This window comes from Quercus lobata, chromosome 11 (genome assembly GCF_001633185.2).
Source record: "Quercus lobata isolate SW786 chromosome 11, ValleyOak3.0 Primary Assembly, whole genome shotgun sequence".
NCBI classification, from domain to species: Eukaryota; Viridiplantae; Streptophyta; class Magnoliopsida; order Fagales; family Fagaceae; genus Quercus; species Quercus lobata.
This window is the reverse complement of record NC_044914.1, coordinates 6,015,094-6,037,904: the sequence shown is the minus strand read 5'-3', so window position 1 is coordinate 6,037,904 and position 22,811 is coordinate 6,015,094. Positions and strand designations below refer to the sequence as shown.

Genomic DNA, 22,811 nt, shown 5'->3' with positions numbered 1-22,811 from the left:
CCTCCACAAAACTCTTTGGCCCATTGTTTTCTAGTTAAATTTTTTTTTAATAGATTTTATGGTAATTTGAAAGTAAGCATCTCTTATTTATTTATTAGTTAGGAAATAGATTTGTACTTCAGCTTATTTGTTTTTCTTGAGCAGCTAAAAATCATGAAAGATAATGGCTTGGATAAGCGTACACAACTGTTGCATAAGATTTGCGACTCTCTTCAGCCAAAGTTCTACAATGAGCATTGCTACATTGTCAAGGAGGGAGACCCTATTGATGCATTGTTCTTGATTACAAATGGCATTGTATGGACTTATACAAGCAATAATGGTGAAGGATCTGACTCTCGACATGCTGAGCGTCTTGAAAAAGGTCAGCACTTTGGAGGAAAACTTCTTGAATGGGTTTTGAAACCTACCTCCGACGACATGCGCAACCTATCCATACTTCCTGTTTCTTCAAAAACCCTCAAAACCCACACAAAAGTGGAAGCCTTCGCTCTAATGGCCCACGACTTCAAAAAAATAATGGAGTCTAAGTTCTCACTATTAGGACCCGAGGAATTGCAATCCAAGGCTGCAATTCGTGTACAACGAAGTTGGCACCAGCATCGTGCAAAGACGGATGATGATGTTGTTCTAGACAGGGCAGCTTCTCTTTGAAGAGCAGAGATGATTTTGATAAAGACAATGGAAACGGTGTCGTGTTGAATCCCATTTGTCAGGTGCACCGTATCACTTAAAATCCTGAGTTTGCAATCAAGAGAAAAACGCTGTGTTTCATTTATTCAGTTATTTAGCTTTTGATTTCTGTTTTTCACACGTGTAATTGGTGGTTAAGTTGTTAAGCCTGTTGTAACAGAATCTCCACCTTTTTAGCTTAGCTTTCTCTCAATGATGTAATTAGCTAGCCATTTTATGCAATAACATAAATCTTTCTATTTAGAATTGTTCACTATTACAGTCTGTTGCTGCGATCAACCAAAGTGTTGGTGCTTCAAGAAAACCCCACTTGCACTGTATAATTATTAACCCACACAACCATATTCATCCATACATAAATAATACACTAAGTTATTATTTAATTGTGGGATAAGTTGATATATGATCAAGGTGTGAAGAAATATTTTTAAAAGTAAATTAAATTAGAAACGCAATATTTTATATGTATAAATTTTTATTTTCAAGTCAGGGGGTTCATTTGAACCCCTTGAAGTGTATGTGCAGCCGCCACTGCTTCCAAGACACCAAAGAATCTCAAATAAGATACAATATCCAGTCACAGACATTCTTGTGTTTGGACATGAAGCCCAGTTTTGAATCTACACTGCCTTTTGCAAGAAGTTCTGCACTAGATGATAAAAATATTCCTTTCACTAGTTCATTCTTCAAGTACAATAGAATTTTGTGTGCTGCATTCAAATGAGGCTTCCTTGGTGTTGTCATATATTGGCTCAACTTATGAACATCAAAAGTGATATCTGGTCTAGTAACGGTCAAGTATAGCGGCCAACCAACCAACCTTTTATAAATGCTTGTATTATCGAGAATCTCACCTTCATACGTACTAAACTTAATGTTTTGTTCCATTGGAGTTTTGACAGGCTTGCAACAAATTGAACCTGCATCATTCAGTATCTCCAATGCATTACTTTGACAAAGAGTGATTCCTTTTTCTGATCTTGCTACCTCCAACCCAAGAAAGAATTTTAAGTCACCCAAGTCCTTAAGCTTGAATTTTTAATCCAATAACACGTTAAATTGATTCACAGCTTCTTGATCATTACTAGCAATCAGACCATCATCCACATTCACCAAAAGAACAATGAAAAACTGCCCTTGTTGACTAGTAAAGAGAGAGTAATCAGCTTTTGACTAAGTATAGCCCAATTGGAGCAAAGTTGATAGAAAATTAGAACCACTGCCTTGATGCCTGTTTCAGTCTATAAACTGACTTATTAAGTTTACAAATCAGCTCTCCCTTACTGTGAAAGCCTTGTGGAAGAGCCGTATAAACTTCTAAATCAATGAATCTCTATCAAATATAAGAGATGCATGTCTGAGTCTCTGGAAAGCCTAGTACCAGCATCATCCATAAGGCTAACAATTTTATTCATTCTTCTCCTAACCAAGGTAGTGGTTTGGGAAAAAATTATTGAAGTCTATAAAAAAAACAATTATACAAGGTGAGATTTGGTAAAATTGAACTGATTTAGTAGAGGTGGGACAGATGTACATGCAGTGGACAACATCAAAATCCATAAAAGAATGGGATGAGCTACGCATGAAGATGAAGTCAAGTCAACGACAAAAACAACATAAGAGCATGATAAAATGGATTACTAAAAAGGACTTTGATAGTACAACAGAAAGCAAGATTATGGACTACATAAATAAGAGATATGAAGAAGGCGAAGACGTTAATGTGGAGAACCTGATCCCTGATCTTCCATTGGAACTTCAAAAGGAAGTTAAGCGCCATATCTGCTTAAATCTACTAAAGAATGTGAGTTTTATTACCTCTATTAATTTGCTAAATAACTGTATTATAAATTTCATTAGTAATAATATGGAAAAAGAGAATAGTTTTATTAATAAATGATCGTATGGCTTGTTTATTTTTTTCTATCTTTTTATTTATTTATTATTATTATTAATTTATTTATTTATTATTTTATTATTATTATTTTTTTATGAATCAGATGAGATATTATTGAAATATTAATTCTTAGAGCTACATAATCTATGCTTAACATCATACTTAATTTTTTATTTTTATTTTTGTGGACATTGTTTAAGTGTGTGTTGTATGAGTATGTGACGAGTCTCACATTAGGCATTTGTTGGGTAGATATGAGTTTTATAAATAATCAAAAAGAGTTTCAATCATGACTAATTATTTAGATGTATTTGTAAGTATATTTATATTAATGAAATAAGTTTTATAATAAAAAAATAAAGATAGAATAGTTAATGGAAATGTTGTGGATCTTGAAGATCCCATCATTTGGCTTTTGCTTACCCTATTGTCATCCTAGGCAAAACTCTTTGGCCCATTGTTTTGTAGTTAAATTTTTATTTTTATTTTTTATGGTAAATTGAAAGTAAGCATCTCTCTCTCTCTCTTTTCTTTTTTAGTTAGGAAATAGATTTGTACTTCAGCTTATTTGTTTTTCTTGAGCAGCTCAAAATCATAAAAGATAATGGCTTGGATAAGCGTACACAACTTTTGCATAAGATTTGCGACTCTCTCCAGCCAAAGTTCTACAATGACCATTGCTACATTGTCAAGGAGGGAGACCCTAATGATGCAGTATTCTTGATTACAAAAGGCATTGTATGGACTTATACAAGCAATAATGGTGAAGGATCTGACTCTCGACATGTTGAGCGTCTTGAAAAAGGTCAGTACTTTGGAGGAAAACTTCTTGAATGGGTTTTGAAACCTACCGACGACGACATGCGCAACCTATCCATACTTCCTGTTTCTTCAAAAACCCTCAAAACCCACAAAAAAGTGGAAGCCTTCGCTCTAATGGCCCACGACTTCAAAAAAATATTGGAGTCTAAGTTCTCACTATTAGGACACGAAAAATTGCAATCCAAGGCTGCAATTCGTGTACAACGAATTTGGCGCCAGCGTCGCCCAAAGACAGATGATGATGTTGTTCAAGACAGGGCAGCTTCTCTTTGAAGAGCAGAGGATCAGAGATGATTTTGATGAAGACAATGGAAACGGTGTCGTGTTGAATCCCATTTGTCAGGTGCACCGTATCACTTAAAATCCTGTGTACGTAATCAAGAGAAAGACGCTGTGTTTCATTTATTCAGTTATTTAGCTTTTGATTTCTGTTTTTCGCACGTGTAATAGGTGGTTAAGCTGTTAAGCCTGTTGTAACAGAATCTCCACCTTTTTAGCTTAGCTTTCTCTCTCCTCTGTGATTATATAAACAGAGTTGGACTCAATGATTTAATTAGCTAGCCATTTTATGCAATAATAGAAATCTTTCTATTTAGAATTGTTCACTATTGCAGTCTGTTGCTGCAATCAATCAAGGTGTTGATGCTTCAAGAAAACGTCAGAATCAAGCAGTGCCGACACTGTTGCTGTAAATCAATAGTTGGTTTTGATGTCTAATTACATGTATTAAGTTAGTTTTGATGGATCGGTTAGTTTTTTCTAGTCATACAGCTGCTACTTTGTTTGGATTCTGTGTAGGTGCATCATTCTGAAAATGATAATGGTAGATTTAGAAAAAGAATAATATGTGAAATAATAAACTCTTTAGGGTAACATTAAATAAGGATTCTGCGTAAAACCTTTATCTTGTAAGTATTAACACATGCGATGCATATCTAATCTTATTTCATACAATAGGATCCCTTTATGCTTCATTCATTTGTTACTAGTGGAATGTATGGACACCATGATACATAGGGCATATATATATATATATATATATATTTTTTTTTTTTCCACATTATAAGAGGTAAATTACACATACTACCCATGTGGTATACCCTTATAATATGAGACTACTTTGTAGTTTATTGCATGACATCTACTTCCCTTGTAATTTGCTTTATGAGAATACATTTATCTCTCTTGTATTTTTTCTGTAAGAAATTTTTATCTCACTTTTGTAATTCGACATCTATAAATATCTATAAAATTGAATATGTTTGACTAATAGTTGACTTCTACATGTTGTATTACATAAGTTTTAGAACCTCCACAATTTCCCACCTCATTACTATTTTCTTTTTAAATTTTAATATCCTATTTTTAAAATCTATTCCTCTCCTCTATCTCATGCTTGAAAAATGCAAACCTCTCCCTCTGCTCTCTCACTAATATTTGTCTCTATATCTCTCTCATGGTTGCAAAGGCCTCCACCTCGCAACTTCACCAAGCCACACAACTAACCCAATGTTCAGCATCCCGCTAGCCTCAGACCTCTAGAATGGCTACAGTTAAAATATTTTATATTAATTTTGGGCGTTCAGTAGGATTTAGGTTTGGCTATTTTGATTGGTTGGTTTAGATTTAGAATTGGTTTTTATCAAATTTTCAAGACCCTAATTTAGGTTCTCCCACAATTTTGGTTCCTTTCAATATACAACCTTCAATCCCAATTTCATCTTCCCATCAGTGGCCATGGAAGAGTGACCCACTCTCTAATAAACTCTTCTACAGACACCCCCACTCCCAGTATCAATGGTAATTTCACTTTCTTTCATTCATTTTAGGTCCTTTGATTGTAATTTGATATATTTCAAATCATAACTGTTAGGACATATGTGGAACTTGTTAAGAACATATATCTTATAGAATTGGCTAATTCTTTGACAAAACGCACTTTACTTGTAATTGGGTATATCTAGGACATGTTTAATACTTCAAGGAATAAGAGTTCAAATGTCCAAGTATTAAAGCCATGCAAATTAATCCAAGAATCAAGTGAAGATGTGTTGTTCATTAAATCTCAATAGATAGCTCGACAGATGTATCTATCAAGGTTTAATTCTTCAAAGCTCGACAGATAGCTCGACAGTTGTATCTATTGAGGATTACGAAATTTAGATTTTCGGATTTGTTTTTCACGCATATCCAAGCTATTTGTTTAGGTTTTCTTTTCTCACAACTCTAGACATATATAAGGATTTTTTTAAGGGCCATCTCAACTTGATGCAAAGGTTTTATTCATGCATATTGTGACCGGAGACAATTTGTCCTAGTTTATCTTTCTCTTGAAGAAGCTGTTGTGTTTGTACATCGTAGGGTTTTGTAACAAAGGAGCTTCTTGATCTTCATCGTGTGGATGAACTGAAAAACTTTCCAGCCAACATCTTTCACAAGTTGGTGTGTTAGTCACGTACTGGGATCCGTGCATCAATTGGTTAGTCATGTACTTGGAGCCATATATTGAAATGAGAGATTATCACTACATTATAAGTCTAATTGTGTATTGGGGTAAAGGTTCAACTGTAGGTTGGTATAAGGTACTGAGATTCCTTTGCTTGTAACCGCTTGTTTTGATAATAGTGGATTCTCAGAAATAGTAACCTTAAATTCACCTGGTGGGGTTTCGCCACAGTACTTTTCCCCATTCGTAAATAAATCACTTGTGTCAAATTTAATTTCCGTTGTATTTAGGTATTTGGTGATTTGTTTATGCTACCACGCATATTGCATGTTAAATTGACTTAATTAATTCGCTAGGAAAATTAATTTTTTAGTTTACCTAAGAGGTCAATACATTTTTGGCCTATGAAGTGGTATTAAAGTGGGCACACTCTGATTAGGGTTAATCTTTGTTGTGTGATCCATTGACCCTTGTTTGTCATGGATAGAAGACAGACTCTTATTATACCTCCTTTATTTGATGACACTAATTATGCATACTGGAAAGTACTCATGAGAGGTTTCTTGCAGTCTTTAGATAAGAAGGTGTGGCAAGCTATGGAAATAGGCTAGACCAAGTCAATGGAAGTACCAGCTGATTGGGATGATGCTTAGATCAAAGTGGCAAACTTCAACAACAGGGCATTGAAGATGCTAGGAACGACGGTCAGTACACTATTCCCTCCGGACCAAAATGCTTCGGTTGTCAAGGCTTTGGACATATGAAACAAGAATGTCTAACTTATCGCAAGACCATTGGGAAAAGCAAAGCCCTTGTTGCTACCTTGAGTGACACTGAGCCTGAGGATGATTTGGATAATGATGACGAGGGAATCTTGAATACCTCCACTACTACGGTAAATCCTATTGAGGGGATTGTTGAAGAGGTAGATGAAGAAGAGGACTTGGTGGAGTCTAAGTTTAAGAAGATAAATGAACAGGATGACATCTATACAGCCTATGCAAAATTTTACAAGGTCTCTGAAAAGTATGAGAAATTGTATAGGCTAGCCACCAAGAAACTCAATGATGTGGAACTTGAATGAGAAGAAATCTCCATAAAGTTTGATGAAGCTAATTAGACCATTGGGGCACTGCAGTTTGAGAACAATTTCTTGGCTGAGAGGACCTAGAAGCTTGAAGCGAAACTGTTTCAAGTCAGAGCTAATAGAAAAATGCATGTGTGCAGTGGAAAATTAACAGATCAACTTCATTCGATATTGATAACATGTGCTATGAAAATTTTAGAATACAAGAACAAGAAAGTGTACCCTGGTGTGGTAAATTTCAAAAATTCACAGATTGTAAACACTTGAGAATACTTCTAATCTTCACTCCAATTCCACTAACGCCCAAGATGTGTGGTCTCTTAATCAGTAATGTGAATTTGTTCAAGAGAGAATTCAAGAGTGTCCAACACTCACATACACCATTTCATAAAAAATCTGTATGTTTCTCTCTTAATAACTGATTATCTAATTGGGCTAGCCTTTTGGACCTTTCCAATTGGGCTCTAGTATATGGCTTGGAGTGGGACCAAAAGGGACCAATAAGACACTAGCTCCAATGGGTCTTGGGCTTTTTTGTTAACCCTTGACAAGTCCAAAGTTACCATTAACTATATTTAATACCACTATATAAATATAGTTGCACTCTAGGCCTTATTTATAAATTATATCCCAAGACTTTATTGTACATGCAACCCCTTCATAAAATATTCGTAGTAATACAAATTCATAAATGTAGACTGTAACTTTATAAATTACTACATCTTAATCTTTGAGTACCCAGTTTAATCCTTGTAAGTTATTCATCATATATTTATGAAATCCAATTTCATAAATATATACTTTAGTAATTTCTTACCAAAGTGGTTAAGCCTAACTCTCTAAATAACAAATCCATTAAACTTATCTCAAGGGAATATTTTGTATCTCCGCTAAGAGACTATGAATTCCATTTTGAGAATACATGTTCCATTAACACTAAATGTGACTGCTTAACATACTGAGGTTTTAACCGTAACTTTAGATCTCATTCCTGATATATCAAAGCAACCTACACCTCATGATCAGGTCCATTATTCTCTCAGGATTAAGAGTTCATGTTAATATAAGTCGTGAGATTTATTATTTATTTGACAGTCATTAGGAGAATAATAAATCTCACAGCGGTCCAGTTCAATATGTCTTAACGCTTAAAACATATCAACATATCAACTAGAAGTCTCCACTTCCATGATCAAGACAAATCATCTTAGTTGATATGTTATAGTCTTCGCAAATGAAACACCCAATTTCATCACCGACTACGAACTAAATTTTAAGTTTACAAAAAACTTGTGATTTATATATTCTATGATTAAATCACATATTATGCATCTCATAGACTATATGATAATGTCCGAATATTCATGTTGTCATTATTTCAGATAATAATAAAACAAATTTATTAATCATAATATTAAGTCATACATAATGTCATACTTAATATCATACATAGCATCATACAATAGGATTTAAGGGCACTAATCCTAACAAGAGCTCAGTTGGAAAGGACTTCGAGTGCAAAGCTTGATGAGATTCTTAGCCTTCAGAAATCTGTTTCTGATCGAATCAGTTTGGGGTATGATTTCTCTTCTCCTAATATTTCTTCTTCCAGTACTACTATGTTTGTTTCACCTGGTAATAATGTTGAATCTGAGAACAGTAATGTAAAAACTGTTTTAGCTAGTGAGAACATAGACAAGGGTAAATCTATCTTAGGAGCACCCCCTAAACTTGAAAAGAAAGAGACTAAAAACCCTAGGACTAAGTAAGGTAATAACCAAAAGTCTAGGCAAAAGAAGTAGCATCTCTGTAATCACTATGGAGCTACTGGACATACTCGACCTAATTGTTACAAGTGGTTAGCCACTCAACAAAGCAACAATATCATCTCGTTCGGAAACCAGAATTAATTTTCTTCCTCTTTTGCTCCTCCTGCAGATCTTTTCAAGGCTCTCATGTTCCTTTTGAACTTGAACGGCTTCAATTCTTCCCCCTTACCGCCAGATCAAGGGTTCGCTAAACAGAAAGGTTCTTCCAAGGTGTGGAAGGAAAAAGGCTCTAAGTGATTTAATCACTTTTTCTCTCTCCTTCTCTTTTTGTTAATGCATTACTTTTGTGTTTTGCTTTTTTGTTTTTGAGTCAGTCTAGTTTTATGCTATGCTTTGGTTTAACTTCTTTTTTTTTTTTTTTTTTTTTTTTTAGTTTTGCTTTATTTTTTTTCATAAAAAAATTGAAAAAAAAAAATACAAAAACAATGTGTGTTTTGTGTACCTTGGATGGTCATTGAAACAAAGTTTTCTAAACTCTGTATCTCTTGTAGCTTAGATGAGCATCTTTACGCACAACTAAGCAAGTGAGCTTTGTGGCTCATATTTGTGATGAGTAAGATTAAGTAATTTATTGTACTTAACACTCATATCACTCTTTTTAATGGAAAAGACTAGAAAATCCTAAGAGAAATGCATAAATAACCATCTTACCACTAAAGCCCGCCAAACATGAAATGACATCTGTATTCTCCGGCATAGCAAAAGTGCAATGTCAAAAGCTTAACATAATTGGGTATTTTCTTCTCTCTCTTATATGTCCATGCACGATATGCTCAAAAGAAAAATATGCAAAGAAAAAATAAAAGCAAAAGGAATCAAAATGCTTTTAAATATGGTTGCAAGCGTGTTTCTAGGAGATGTGGGAGTTATAGGATGTACCTCGAAGGTGATAATCTCCATCAAGCAGTTATAATTGTGTGTGAGTTATACTGATTTTCTCATATCTAAAATCGTCATAACATGAAACACTTATGCACTCTTGCGATGTTTTCACACACAACACGCAAATTCTTTTTTACTTTTGATACATGTGCAAGTACAATGTGATTTGGCTATTACAAGGAATACATGTATTTATGTATGCTTACTAAACTGTCTTGACTTGTTTTTGAAATATAAAATTAGTTAGACTCGTTTAGAGTGTGTGTGTGTTTTGGATCTAAATGCTTGACATTTTTATTGTTGAGAGATGATTTTCAAAATTTAAAATGTTGTTTGGATCTCTGGTTATGTAACTTGCTTGATTGCATACATTTCTGTGTTTTTCTCTTCTTTGAAAAACTGCTTTTGTCAAGCTTGAGAGCTTCTTGACAGATTTCGACAGATAGCTATCTATGAGACCCTTGAACTGCTTTTTCTCGACAGGTCTTATCACTTCCTCGATCCATCGAAACTTTATGGAATTTGTCTCGATAGCTTCTCGATAGATTCTTGATCCATTGAGAAAGTTTCTGTCTGCTCAATAGCTTCTCGATAGCTATTCAATCCATCGAGGTACTTTTACCGTCAACAAATTCTCAATAACACCTCGATAGATTTATCTGTTGAGAATTAGTGCTTGACAGATTCTCGACAGATCCTTGATCCATCAAGATGAGTTTTCTTTAAATAGCTTCAGCGCGAATCAGATCTCATTTTCTCCTATCTCTCTCGACAGAAATCTATCTTTTCACCTCCCAAACACTCTTTACTCTCTCTAAACTTCAACCCACTTGGATTTCAGCCAAAGTTGATCATTTCTCACTTGGTATGATCTCTTTTCTCTCATTCTTCATGCATTTCATTCATTTAGACCTAGGTTTTTAGGTTTTTGAAAATTCTTTGGGGATTGTGAAAATTGATGAGTTTTTTGTAATTTTTTTGGTTGGGCTTTGTTTAAATGATCCTATATGCTCATGCATTGCATCACATTTGTATTTTCACTATGTTTCATGCATTTAGATGTATGTTACTATGTTGAAAACTTGTGTGTTGGTAGGATTGGATTGGGCTAAGCCCATGATGTTTTTTTTTCTTTGCACGTCACATGCTCATGCATTATTCATGCTGTAGGAACCAAGTATAAGACTTCTGGGCCTTAAATCACTTGGGCTCATAATTTATTTGTAGTGGGCTTGAGGATTTCCTACTATGGGTCGTTCTCGGTAGAGAGACTCAAAGCAACACTCAGTTGATACTCACTCACTTGACTGTTTTCTCTCAATTTTTCTGAACCCCTTCTTCTCCCAACTTTCTTCTATTTATAGCCAAGGTTAGTGGGGAGATTGTGATTATAGTCACCGTTAGTGCTACTGAAGGTCCAATATTATCTAGTTAAAGTAGATGTTTAGGTGAGAGGGCGGTGCAGTATTTATGATCTTGGAACTTGGTTCCATTTTGACCGATTATGTTCGGCAACTCAGTTTCTCTTGCATATCATGATTTCCCGGACACGGCTCATACGCTTGACCGGGAAAGCTTAACCGGTCACCTCTTGGAACTCAATACCCAAAACTTGTTTTTACACTAAGGCAGTTTCAATAAGGGCATAAGGTAACTGGACCTTTCTGCTGGGCCTGCGCCCAAAGCCGGTATGGGCTTGGGATCTCGGTGCCGTACACATGCATACGTACCTTTTCTTTTCTTTTATTGGTACTCTTTATGATTGGGAATTTTTTGTTTGCTTCTCTCTCTCTCCCTCTCTCTTGAACAGTCTGCGCATGGAACCTAAGCCCAAATCCGCTCCGTCTCGGAACCCTCTTTATTCCAGGGCATCTTCTTATGATCCTACTCCTCTTTCTGTTCGATTCCGTATGAGAAGGCCTGTCAAGACTTCTCGGAGAACTTCTCCCAACGTGGCATTTATTTGAAACGCCGCATGATTCTATCGAATTTTTCCGATATTACTTTACCCATTGTCATTCACAGTCAGAAATGGGAATCTCTATGTGAGATACCCGTGAACTGTCCCACCATGATTATACAGGAGTTCTATTCCAATATGCACGGTTTCGATACCTCTATACCTCGGTTTGTTACATAGGTTCGAGGTGTATGTATCGTAGTCACACCAGAGCTTATCTCTAATGTACTACATGTTTCAAGGGTGGAGTTTCCTGACTACCCCGGTTGTTCTTATTTGTAGACAGTGTCCAAAGACGAACTCTCGTCTCTCTTCTGTGAGACACCTTCTTCATGGGGTGATTGTGAAAACACTCCATGCTCGGTCTTCGCAAAAGGTCCGAGGTTCCTTAACATGGTGATGATATTTGTTCTTCATCCTTTGTCTCACTATAACTCCATTACCGAGCCTCATGCTCTCTTTTTTCTTTCCGGGGATCTTACCAAAAACTTCCCTTCTCACTTCATTCTCTCTCTTATCGATGTTTATAAAGACACGGCGACCCGTGATAAGCTTATCTTTCCTTCTGCTATCACGAGAATCATTCGCCACTCCTCTGTTCCTTATCTCAAGTCAGCTCATTTCACCATCATGGATGCCATCAGTGCAGCGTCTATTTGACGGAGTAAGCCTCAGCTTCGACTGAAGTAGCCACGGACCGAGATGACAACTCCTCCAGCCCATTTCGCTCCATCCACCTCCGCTCCTTCTTCTTCTTTTGTAGGTGGTGTGATGCTAGAGGCTATCATGGTGTAGCTTGAGTGCATGGATGCTCGCCTCGATACACTCTCTACTGAGTTGTATCAGGTGAACACCTATGTCAGTCGCATTGCACGATGACAGGCTCGCATGGGTGGCTTCACCTCATCTCCATCTCCCTCTTCATCTTTACAGGCTTTAGAGGACAAGGACGATGATGATGGCTTCGGTGATGATGATGATGATGAGGATGAGGATGCTAGCTCTTCCAGAGATGAGGAGATGACTGTTTCTCAGTGACTTACCCTTTGTCATTAATGACAAAAAGGGGGTGTAATTTTGGGTATGAGAGTAGTCATGTACTTAGGGAGAGAGTTAGTATAGGACATTTTTTATAGGGGGAGTGTTTTTGTTTATATATGAGGGATGTAGTGAGGATTTATGTATTTTTTTTTTCTTTTCTTTCTCTTTTAGATACATTATTTCTTGTATATTGGTCTTGTGACCATTTAGTGATAGAAACATTGTATTTATCCTTGATATATATTTGATGATGTTGTTATCATGTTCACCTATCTTTTCATGTGTTGTTTCTTTTCTCTCTTTATACATATGTTTCTTATTTATGTATGCAATATTTTATTTCTGTTTCACACTAAGATGCCTTGATGAGCTTTGTTTAAAGTATTTCAGAAATACAGGTAGTCAAAATCTATTATGTCATGAACTCTTTTCTTGCAAAGTTTTTCAAGAGTTTGTGTTAGGATTAGATTTTATTGTATTCAACAAGTGAGTATGAGTTGAGTGATTTATGACTTCTATCATATTTCATTTGGTTGTTGTGGTTTTGTCACGGATTGCCAAAAGGGGAGATTGTCAGGACATATGTGGAACATATTAAGAACATATGTCATATAGAATTGGCTAATCCTTTGACAAAACGCACTTTACTTGTAATTTGGTAGATCTAGGATGTGTTTAATACTTCAAGGAACAAAAGTTCAAGTCCAAGTATTGAAGCCATGGAAATTTGTCCAAGAATCAAGTGAAGAAGTGTTATTCATTAAATCTTGACAGATAGCTCGACAGATGTATCTATCGAGGTTTAATTCTTCGAAACTCGACAGATAGCTCGACAACTGTATTTATCAAGGATTACAAAATTCAGATTTCCAGATCTATTTTTCATGCATATCCAAGCTATGTGTTTAGGTTTTCTTTTCTCACAACCCTAAACATATATAATGATTATTTTAAGGGCCGTCTCAACTTGATGCAAATGTTTTATTCATGCATATTGTGACCGGAGATAATTTACCCTAATTCATCTTTCTCTTGAAGAAGCTGCTGCGTTTCTACATCGTAGGGTTTTGTAACCAAGGAGCTTCTTGATTTTCATCGTGTGGATGAACTGGAGAATTTTGCAGGCAACATCTTTCACAAGTTGGTGTGTTAGTCACATACTAGGATTCGTGCATCAATTGGTTCAATACATTCTTGGCCTATCAATAACTAACCTCGGTTTATTTGGAAGATATCTCAATGTCTCATTCTTTTAATGTGTTGTGGCCTATTAGAGAAGAAACAGGTAGGAAGAGAAGAAAGGAATATGGAGATTGTGGCTCATGTTGATTATGAACGGCATTGCATGGACCTATACAAACAGTAATACTGATGAAGGAAGGCATGCTGAGCGTCTTGAAAAAGGTCACTTCTTTGGAAAAGAACTTCTTGAATGGACTTGGAAACCTTCCTCTGTCAACATATACAACCTATCTAAACTCCCACTTTCCTCATAAACCCTCAAAACCCATACAAAGGTGGAAGCCTTTGCTCTAATGGCCAACGACTTAAAGGGTAATCTCTATTCTAGGTTTTCACGGTTTGACCCAGAGCAATTGCAAGTTGAGGCAGCTTCCACTCTACAACGAATCTGGTGCTGCCATCACCCAAAGACGAATGATAGCGTTAAATCCAAGGCAGCTTCTATTTTACAATGAGTTTGGTGCTGCAATCAACCAAAGTGTTGGTGCTCCAAGAAACTTATGAATCCAGCAGTACCTGACATTTTTGCGCAAAGCAATGGATTTGGATATCTAATATTATTTTATATGATAGGATTCAATTATGTCTTATTCATTTGCGTTACTAATCCAATGCTTAGGCACCTCTGATAAACATGGCACATTTTTTCCCCTTATTGTTAATGGTAAATTATACATATAACTACCTTTAAATTAAATATGGAATTACCATGCGATTTATTTCACAACACTTACCTCCCTTGTAATTTGTTTTATGGGATATTTATCTCTTTTGTGGTTCACTTTATGGAGCATTTCTATTATCTTTTAACAAAATTTGATGATTTAGCAAGTGCCAACATCACATATAAAAATATCATTGAAGAAAGAAATAGTTCTGCCTGTACATTTTCTCTCTCTAACTTTCTCCTTCAAACCTCATTTGGCTGTGTGTTTGTTTACAAGTTGCATGTACTCTTTAATATAGAAAATTTTTTCTTTAATTCTTTCCTAAGGAGGTTGTTGGCACTTCTCCCATTATTTTATTCCATTAAAAATAGTGAAAAAAAAAGGTCTTATAAAGCAAACCACAAAATAATTAAATGCCTCATTAAACAAACAACTAGGATGGTGTGGATGATATGAGAAAAAATAAATCTTGAACAACAAACAACCAAAGCTAGTATTTACTACATCAAATAATTTCCATTAATGAAAGATATAAATCTATTGAAAAATATATATAAAACACATGTCGAATGAAAATGGTTGCATGTGTATATATATTGTTGAAATTGAAACAAAATATAACATATTTTAGAGGAAATTGCAAAGAGAGATGTGGAAGTGAAAGCAATGAGAAAAGAAAGAACACAAAGAATATGTGATGATTTGGACGGATAGTCTATGTCTGTAGAGGAAGCCCTTTTCAGTTACATTTTACTATATGATCAAATATGTTGTAAAATGAACCCTAGTAGGGTATATATAGGAATTGCAAGAGATAGGGTTAGGTGCATATTAACTTTATATTACAATTGGGCCTCTTGGATCAATACACGTGCAATATGAATCCAATATATATCTTTAAATTCAATGTAGTCACTATGGCACACCCACCATCAACGTTCCCTTCTTCTTATTTCCTAAAGCGGTTGATTAGGTGTGTTGTGCTTGCTACTCTTTATTTTGTGTCAAATAGTTGCTAGTGATTCAAAAAAGTTTAGCATCTGGTCTTATCCATTTTGGTTAGAGTCTGAATTTTGTAAGAATGTTTTGTAAAACCTATGTTTTACACTCTCTAATCCCAGTGTGCCACATCAGCATCGTACAAATTAATGAATAAAGGTGACACACACAATCACTCCTTGCCAAATACCAAGCTCTCTCTCTCTCTCTCTCTCTCTCTCTCAAATATGATCATCACCATGCTCTATCCATCACTGGTTGCCACTGCCGTCCCTGACAGTGGGTGCCACACTGACTTCCGTCTTTCTCTCTCTCTAAAAGTTTCTCCTTCTCTCTAATTCTAACACCTAAACCCTCTCTAATCTAAACATCCATGGCCAACCACAAAAACTACGCCAATCACCACTGCCATCATTGTGCTCCCCAAGCTTAAAGAGGTTAATGGTCAAAAACCTTGATGTCATAATGATTCAAACAATCTGGGTTTGAAGAATGACGGTTTGGGTTTTTGTTGATATGGGTTTGATGAGGTGGTTTTTGAAATGGGCTAGATGTTGCCATGGAGCTATGGTCTAGGGGTTTGAAAGATGATGGTTAGTGGGTTTTGTGAAGATTGTTGATGGGCTTGAAGATCAAGTATTGAAGGAAGAATTGTTGGTTTTGAGTTAGTGTCAAACAAGAATGGATTGGAGAGAAACTTGTATTCTAAGAACTAGAGAGAGAGAAAGTTAGAGAGCAAGAGATGTGGGTGAGTGTGGGAGCTACCGCCAAGGACAACCACAGCAACCACTACGTGTAGAGCTTGAGAAGTTGGCCATGGTGACTAGTCTAATAAGAGAAATGGCTATTGAATGTTTAATTAGTGAATAAAACACCTTGAACGTTTAGACCTCCAAATTACAAATTACCAATTCAGGCTTAATATCAAACAATGTATGTGTGGAAAATGAACATAAGCTTATAACAGAATTTATAAACAATCTAAACAAAAAAAAAAAAATCACATCCACAACAGAAATTAAATGGTAAAGATTAAAGGAAGAGAGATGCAAACACAAGGATAACACAACGATGTGTTATCGAAGAGGAAACTAAAGCCCTCAGCGTAAAACCTCTTTGCCGCCCTCCAAGCGGTCAATAATCCACTAGAAAATGAAGTTGGGATACATGAACAGCAGAAGACCCTCCAAGCCTAATCTACCTAGTGTACCTAAGCCCTCCAATCTTCTTGCTCCAACGAGGTTACGCCAAACCTTTCTCTTTTCTAGCTTACCAGATTCTCCTATAACCCATAGCATCAACCAATATCAATTGGTCCATTCCTAACTGCTTCCCAAGCACCAAATAGCCTCCTCACAGATATGGGTATGGTGAGAAAAGGTTTTGGCTAATGTACCTCTCAAGGATTTAACAACGGAGAGGGTGAGAGTAGAGGAATTTGGAGAATCAAAGGATGAAGATTGTGGATGAGTCAATCTTGTTTTTCTCTAGGGTTTCTCTCTCAAAATTATCTCTCAAAGCTCTCTACATTTTGTGGGTATAAGGGGTATTTATACTGGTGTGTGTATGGAATGCAAAAAGTCAGTTTTTTCCAAACAGAGTAGACTGGTGACTTGGCCTCGCAACTTGACTAAGCCGCGAGTCCAAGCTACGAGTTAACTGAATGGCCAGACTGGACTTTTTGTCTTGTAGTGCTCCAACTGGCGTGACTGTTCAGCTCCTTTGCATCCTTCATTCGTGTGCATCCTTTGGCAACTTGCAAGCCGCGAGATCCAGTCGCAAGTCTCTTACTGAGTGCACAATATTGAGCTTTTCTTCACACTCTCTCTCACACTACCCTTACATGATTCCCACTTAAATACAGGGTTTCTAAGTGCTGAATTACAAGCAAATTTGGCACGGAATAAAGCTAACAAGATGGTTGATTAAATTCAACCTTACAGCTATTCATAAGGATTTGATTGTGTATGACACTTCCTATTCATTAATTTATAAAATTTTGAGGTGGCATGTTAGGATTGGAGGTGTAAAAAACTTGTTTTACATTAGGTCATTATTGAATTTAATCTCTTTTGGTTATGTGGATCTTGGTTTTCAAAATTTTCCCAATAGGGCATCATGAGTGTAAAAGTCTCGTTTTACACCAAACCTTTATTTAACTTATTCTCTTGTTTTTATTTTTCATTTTACCCTTATTTTTTTCCTCTCATAAGGCAACTACCTCCCATTTACACCTCTTTGCAATTGCACATCCACATCGATGCATAATGTTGAAATTTTCATTCTAATATCCAAATTTACACTAAATGAGATTTATAACAATCCTGATCTTTTGATCTAAAATTTGTTAAAAATATAATTATTCTCTTTGAATATTGAGAGTGAGATTTACTACCTAGCACATGACACTTTGTAATTAACCATTTTGAATGTAGCATGTGGAATTGATAATATGGCGTGGCAATTTGCAATTGGTTGAAAATTCCTCTCTACAGGAGGAAAAAAAAAAGAAAAAAAAAAGAAACACAAATAAAATTTTATCACCTCATCCTTAATTTTAAATCATGGATTTCTCTAGGTTTTACTATAACTTTAATTCATATTTCATATTTCATATTTTACAGCTAAACTTGGTTATAGTTCATACTCAATAAATTTCATGGTAATAATAATCACTAAATCATATACACTTTTCATGATAAGCTCAATATCATAAAAAGAAAATGGTTTGGCTAAGCATAAAAAAAATATTGTTGCTTAAGATCTACAACTCTTTTAAGCCAGTGTTCTACAACAAAGAACTGCTACATTATTCGGAGGGAGTGTCAATTGATGCGGTATTCTTGTTTACTGACAGCATTGCATGGACTTATCCAAATAGTAATAATGGTGAAGGAACTGCCTTTCGACATATTGAGCATCGTGAAAAAAGTCAGTTCTTTGGAGAAGAATTTCTTGTATGGGCTTTGAAACCTTCCTCCATTGACATGTACAACCTATGGGTCTGTCTGGGAACAAGTTATTTAGTTAAAACTAAATTTTTTTTGCTGAAAGTACTATAGATAAAGGTAAATTCTAGCTGAAATAGTATAGTAAGACCCATGAATAGTACCAAAAAGTGTAATGAGACCTATAAATAGTAGTAAAAATAAGTTGACTTTAAACTTTAATCTCAAACCACTACAAAAAACGTGGCCTATAGCTGCGTTTACAAAAAATGCGGTAATAGCTGATCTATAGCTGCGTTTCTTAGAAACGCGGCTAAAGCCTCAAGTTATAGCCGCGTTTTCTAAAAATGCGGCTATAACTAACCTATAGCTGCATTTTTAAAATGCGGCTATGGGTCTAGTCAAATAGTTTTGAATTTGAGGGTGACCTATAGCCGCGTTTTGAAAAACACCACTATAGCTAACCTTAAAAAACAGCTAAAGGTTTGCTATAGCTGCGTTTTTTAAAACGCGGCTATAGGTCCAGCAGAATAATTTTTTAAGGGGGACCTATAGCCGCGTTTTTTTAAAATGCGACTATGGGTAACCTTTAGCTGCATTTTAAAATAGTCGCATTTTAAAACACAAAAATGCAGCTACAGGTGAGTTATAGCTGCGTTTTTAAAAACGCGGCTATAGGTCCAACTTTATATATTATTTTAAAGGTGACCTATAGCCGCGTTTTAAAACGTGAAAAACGTAGCTACAGGTTAGCTATAACCGCGTTTTTAAAAAATGCAGCAATAGGTCTAGTTGTATAATTTTTTTTTTTTTAAATGCGACTATAGCTAACCTGTAGCTATGTTTTTGTGTTTTAAAAACGCGGCTCTAGGTAACACCCAAAAAAAATAAAAAAATTCCTGAAGTTTCCCACGTACACCCCCTTTCCCACCTACATCCCCACTTTCCCACCTACCCCCACATATTCATCTTTTCTTTCTTTTCCCTTTCTTTCCATTTTCTTTCTTCAATCTTCAGGTTCTTCTTTCTTTTTTTTCTTTTTCTTTCTTCCTTCTTCACATCTGGGTAACTCTTTTTTTTTTTTTTCCTTTTTCTTTCTTCCTTCTTCACATCTAGGTAACTCTTTTCTCTTTTTCTTTTTCTTTTTCTTTTTTTCCTTTTTCTTTCTTCGTTCTTCACATCTGGGTAACTTCTGTTTCTGAGCTTGTGCTTTTGTTTTCCTTGAATGGAATTAGTGTTAGATTTGGGTTGGTTTTGTTGAATGAGAGGAGATTCATGGGTTTGTGTTCTTATATTTTGGAGCACGTTGTGTTTCATTTTTAATTTTCTGGGTGTGTTTGTATTGTGAGTATGTTGTGTTTGATTTTTAATTTTTTGGGTTTGTGTTTGATTTTGAATTTTCTGGGTGTGTCTGTATTGTGAGTATGTTGTGTTTGATTTAGAATTTTCTGGGTGTGTTTGTATTGTGAGTATGTTGCATTTGATTTTGAATTTTCTAGGTTTGTGTTTGATTTTGAATTTTTTTAGATTTGTGTTTAATTTTGAAATTTTTTATATTTGAATTTTGAATTTTCAAGGGAAAAAAAAAAAACTAGAATTTTTTTATTTTTTTTGTTTTTTAAAAAACCTATAGCCGTGTTTTTAAACGCAGCTTAAAGCTGGTCTGTAGCCGCGTTTTTAAAAAACACGGCTATAGGTCTCAGCCTATAGCCGTGTTTCTAAAAAAGTAGCTATAGGCCCGAATTCTATAGCCGCGGTTACAAAAATGCGGCTATAGGCCTATTGCTGCACTGTTTAGGCTATGTTTACAAATGTGGCTCTACCCTATAGCCGCGTTTTTGGGGTCTATAGCCGCATTTTTTAAACATGGCTATAGACCCCTTTTTTTGTATTGAACGCAACCTATATATCCAAACTCCCCGTTTCCTCAAGAACCCTTAAAACCCATACAAACATGGAAGCCTTTGTTCCATTCTAGGTTTCCAAAATTAGACCCAAAGCAATTGCACAAGTCAAGTCAGCTTCCACTAAACAACGAATCAGGCGGCTCAATCACCCAAACAAAGATGAATTTGGTGCTTCAAGAAAACGTCAAAATCCAGTAGCACATGACGCTGTTGTTGAAAAGCAATAGGTTAATTTGTTTTGATGTCTTTGTATTAATTTAGTTTTTCTAGTGATAGAGATACTACTTATTAGGTTCTAAATATTTAGTCATAAATGTTTAAGTTCTAAATTTGATGTATGTCGGCAAACCGAAAACAAAAATTTGTCTAGTATAAGATCTTAATGTCTTTGAAGTGTTTTAGACATTGCTCAAGTTGATTCAATTCAAGATTCAAGAACGTACAAGCTGCAAAAAGAAGAATTGAAAAACTGTGAAGCTCAACTGATCGAACTGTGATCTGCATAATTATATTTAAAGCCCAACAGCTCGTGAAACATTTAGGGTTTAAATCCAACACTACTAAGTATAAAAGGAAAAACCCTAATACACGTTTTTCAAGTCTTGAGAATTACTCTTGTGAGATATGTGAGGTTTTATATCTTCTAACTCTATCAAGCACCTATTGGAGATCAAATCCATACTGCTAGAATCGGTGGAGTAAAGTTGCAATTCAACCTTCAGTTATTAAGCATACTGAAGATCAAAGCATGAACTGGAGGTTCATATGAGAAAAAATCCAAATCAAAGAAGTCTGAGGAGTTCAAAGCCCAGTTTGGTAATTGTGTTAGATTTAATACGAATTGGTATTCTTGACTGTAAATCTCAATTTGATATACTTGATTATTCTCTTGGGATAGTTCCCACCAGGTTTTTTTACCTTGAAACAAGTTGTTTCATTGGTTTTTTAGGTCATCACATCTTGTGTTATTTAGATTTTCGCTGTGCGTGTTGATTGTGATGAATGTTTAATCTAGATCTGAATAATTAACTTAAGTAATAACTTGACTAATAAATTAGGTTAAACATATTGTATTTTCTAGCGGTCTAAAATTGAACACTACGTTTTTTAATTAATGATAATGGTGAAATTAGGAAAAGAACAACGTGTGAAATAACAAAACTAATTGATGCATCATATTAAATTTAGGATTTGTTTCAATTAGTAAAATTTTTTGTCAGCAAATAAGATATAGGGTTCAAATCTTACCTACACCAAAAAACCAATTAGTGTATTAGCTCGATAATAAAAGCAATCATCATAAAGTAGACTCCCTAGTTTCAATTCTACTTTATCTATAAAAAAAATAAAAAAGAATTCAATAAAATCCAATTTTACTCTACAACATTTGAGCTCAATTGATTTGTATGTTAAATTGCTTAAATTAATTTTATGTATTTTGTTAGATTTGGAAATGATCGATGTAGTATTTCCAATTGAGCTGGGATGCGTTAGCCACTATGGCCTTTTTTTGTGTTATATATATATATATATATATATATATATGATTTAGAATAAGTGGTTTTAGTTTGATCTGTGTTTACACTTCTAGTCGTATACTAAACATGGATTTAATTGAGGATTATGATTGTCATAGCAAATCTCAAGCAATAGAAATAAGGTTACGTTGATTTGACTAGTGAGGTTGAGGGCCTTCTCTCTATTAGACTCTTTCTAAGGTCTCCTCTCAGGAAAAATTGAAATCTTATCAGTTGAGGGCCTAACAATTTCATAGAAAAAGTTTCATTCTTATTAGTTGGTGAAGAAGATGATATTAAAGAACGAGTAAACTATTGTTAATGGTTTACAGTTCTCACTTTAGTACAACTGTAAAATGCATCCTACTTGAGTTTTATTGCTTCAAGTCTTTTATTTCTCAATTTTCTTTTAATTTTCTGATGATTAAGAGATTCTTATTTTATTTACACTAAAAGTATTACTTTTTTTAAAATAATAATAATAATAATAATAATAATAATTTGACAATCTCATTTGGAAAAATTAGGAAGAGGTGTCAACTAATAAGGGCCGACTCAAGATACCGTGGGGCCTAAGGCGACAACTTTAAATAAGGTCTATTCTTATACTTTGAATATTAATAGAATATTTATTTGAATGTTGATTTTTTTTTTTTCATTTAAAATCTATTTTTTAGAAAAAAAAATTACAAATTAAAATGAACTCATCGCATTACTCAATGACTATACAACTAAAATAAACACTATTTATTGAATGAAGTAACCAAATACTAAAAATTTATGATTGAAAAGTTTAATAAAGCTATATATTTGATATTTCTAAATAGAATTTGAGTATAAATTTATTTACTAGTGTAAGATTAATGAGTTCTT

At 34.9% G+C, this 22,811-nt stretch overlaps 1 protein-coding gene across 4 annotated transcripts in view; it reads left to right on the top strand.

The window, feature by feature from the left end:
* Positions 1–4,201, top strand: part of LOC115969003 (cyclic nucleotide-gated ion channel 1-like) — a 36,338-nt gene extending 32,137 nt beyond the window's left edge. For 3 of the 4 annotated variants that reach the window (XM_031088562.1, XM_031088560.1, XM_031088561.1), the window contains 2 exons: positions 2,222–2,497; positions 3,176–4,201. In XM_031088562.1, coding sequence (XP_030944422.1) covers positions 2,222–2,497; positions 3,176–3,685 — 786 coding nt within the window. In that variant the 3' untranslated portion in view covers positions 3,686–4,201. Of the gene's footprint in view, positions 1–144; positions 989–2,221; positions 2,498–3,175 lie in introns of those variants that run through there. The other variant, XM_031088563.1, reaches the window with a different exon arrangement.
* Positions 4,202–22,811: the final 18,610 nt, after the last annotated feature.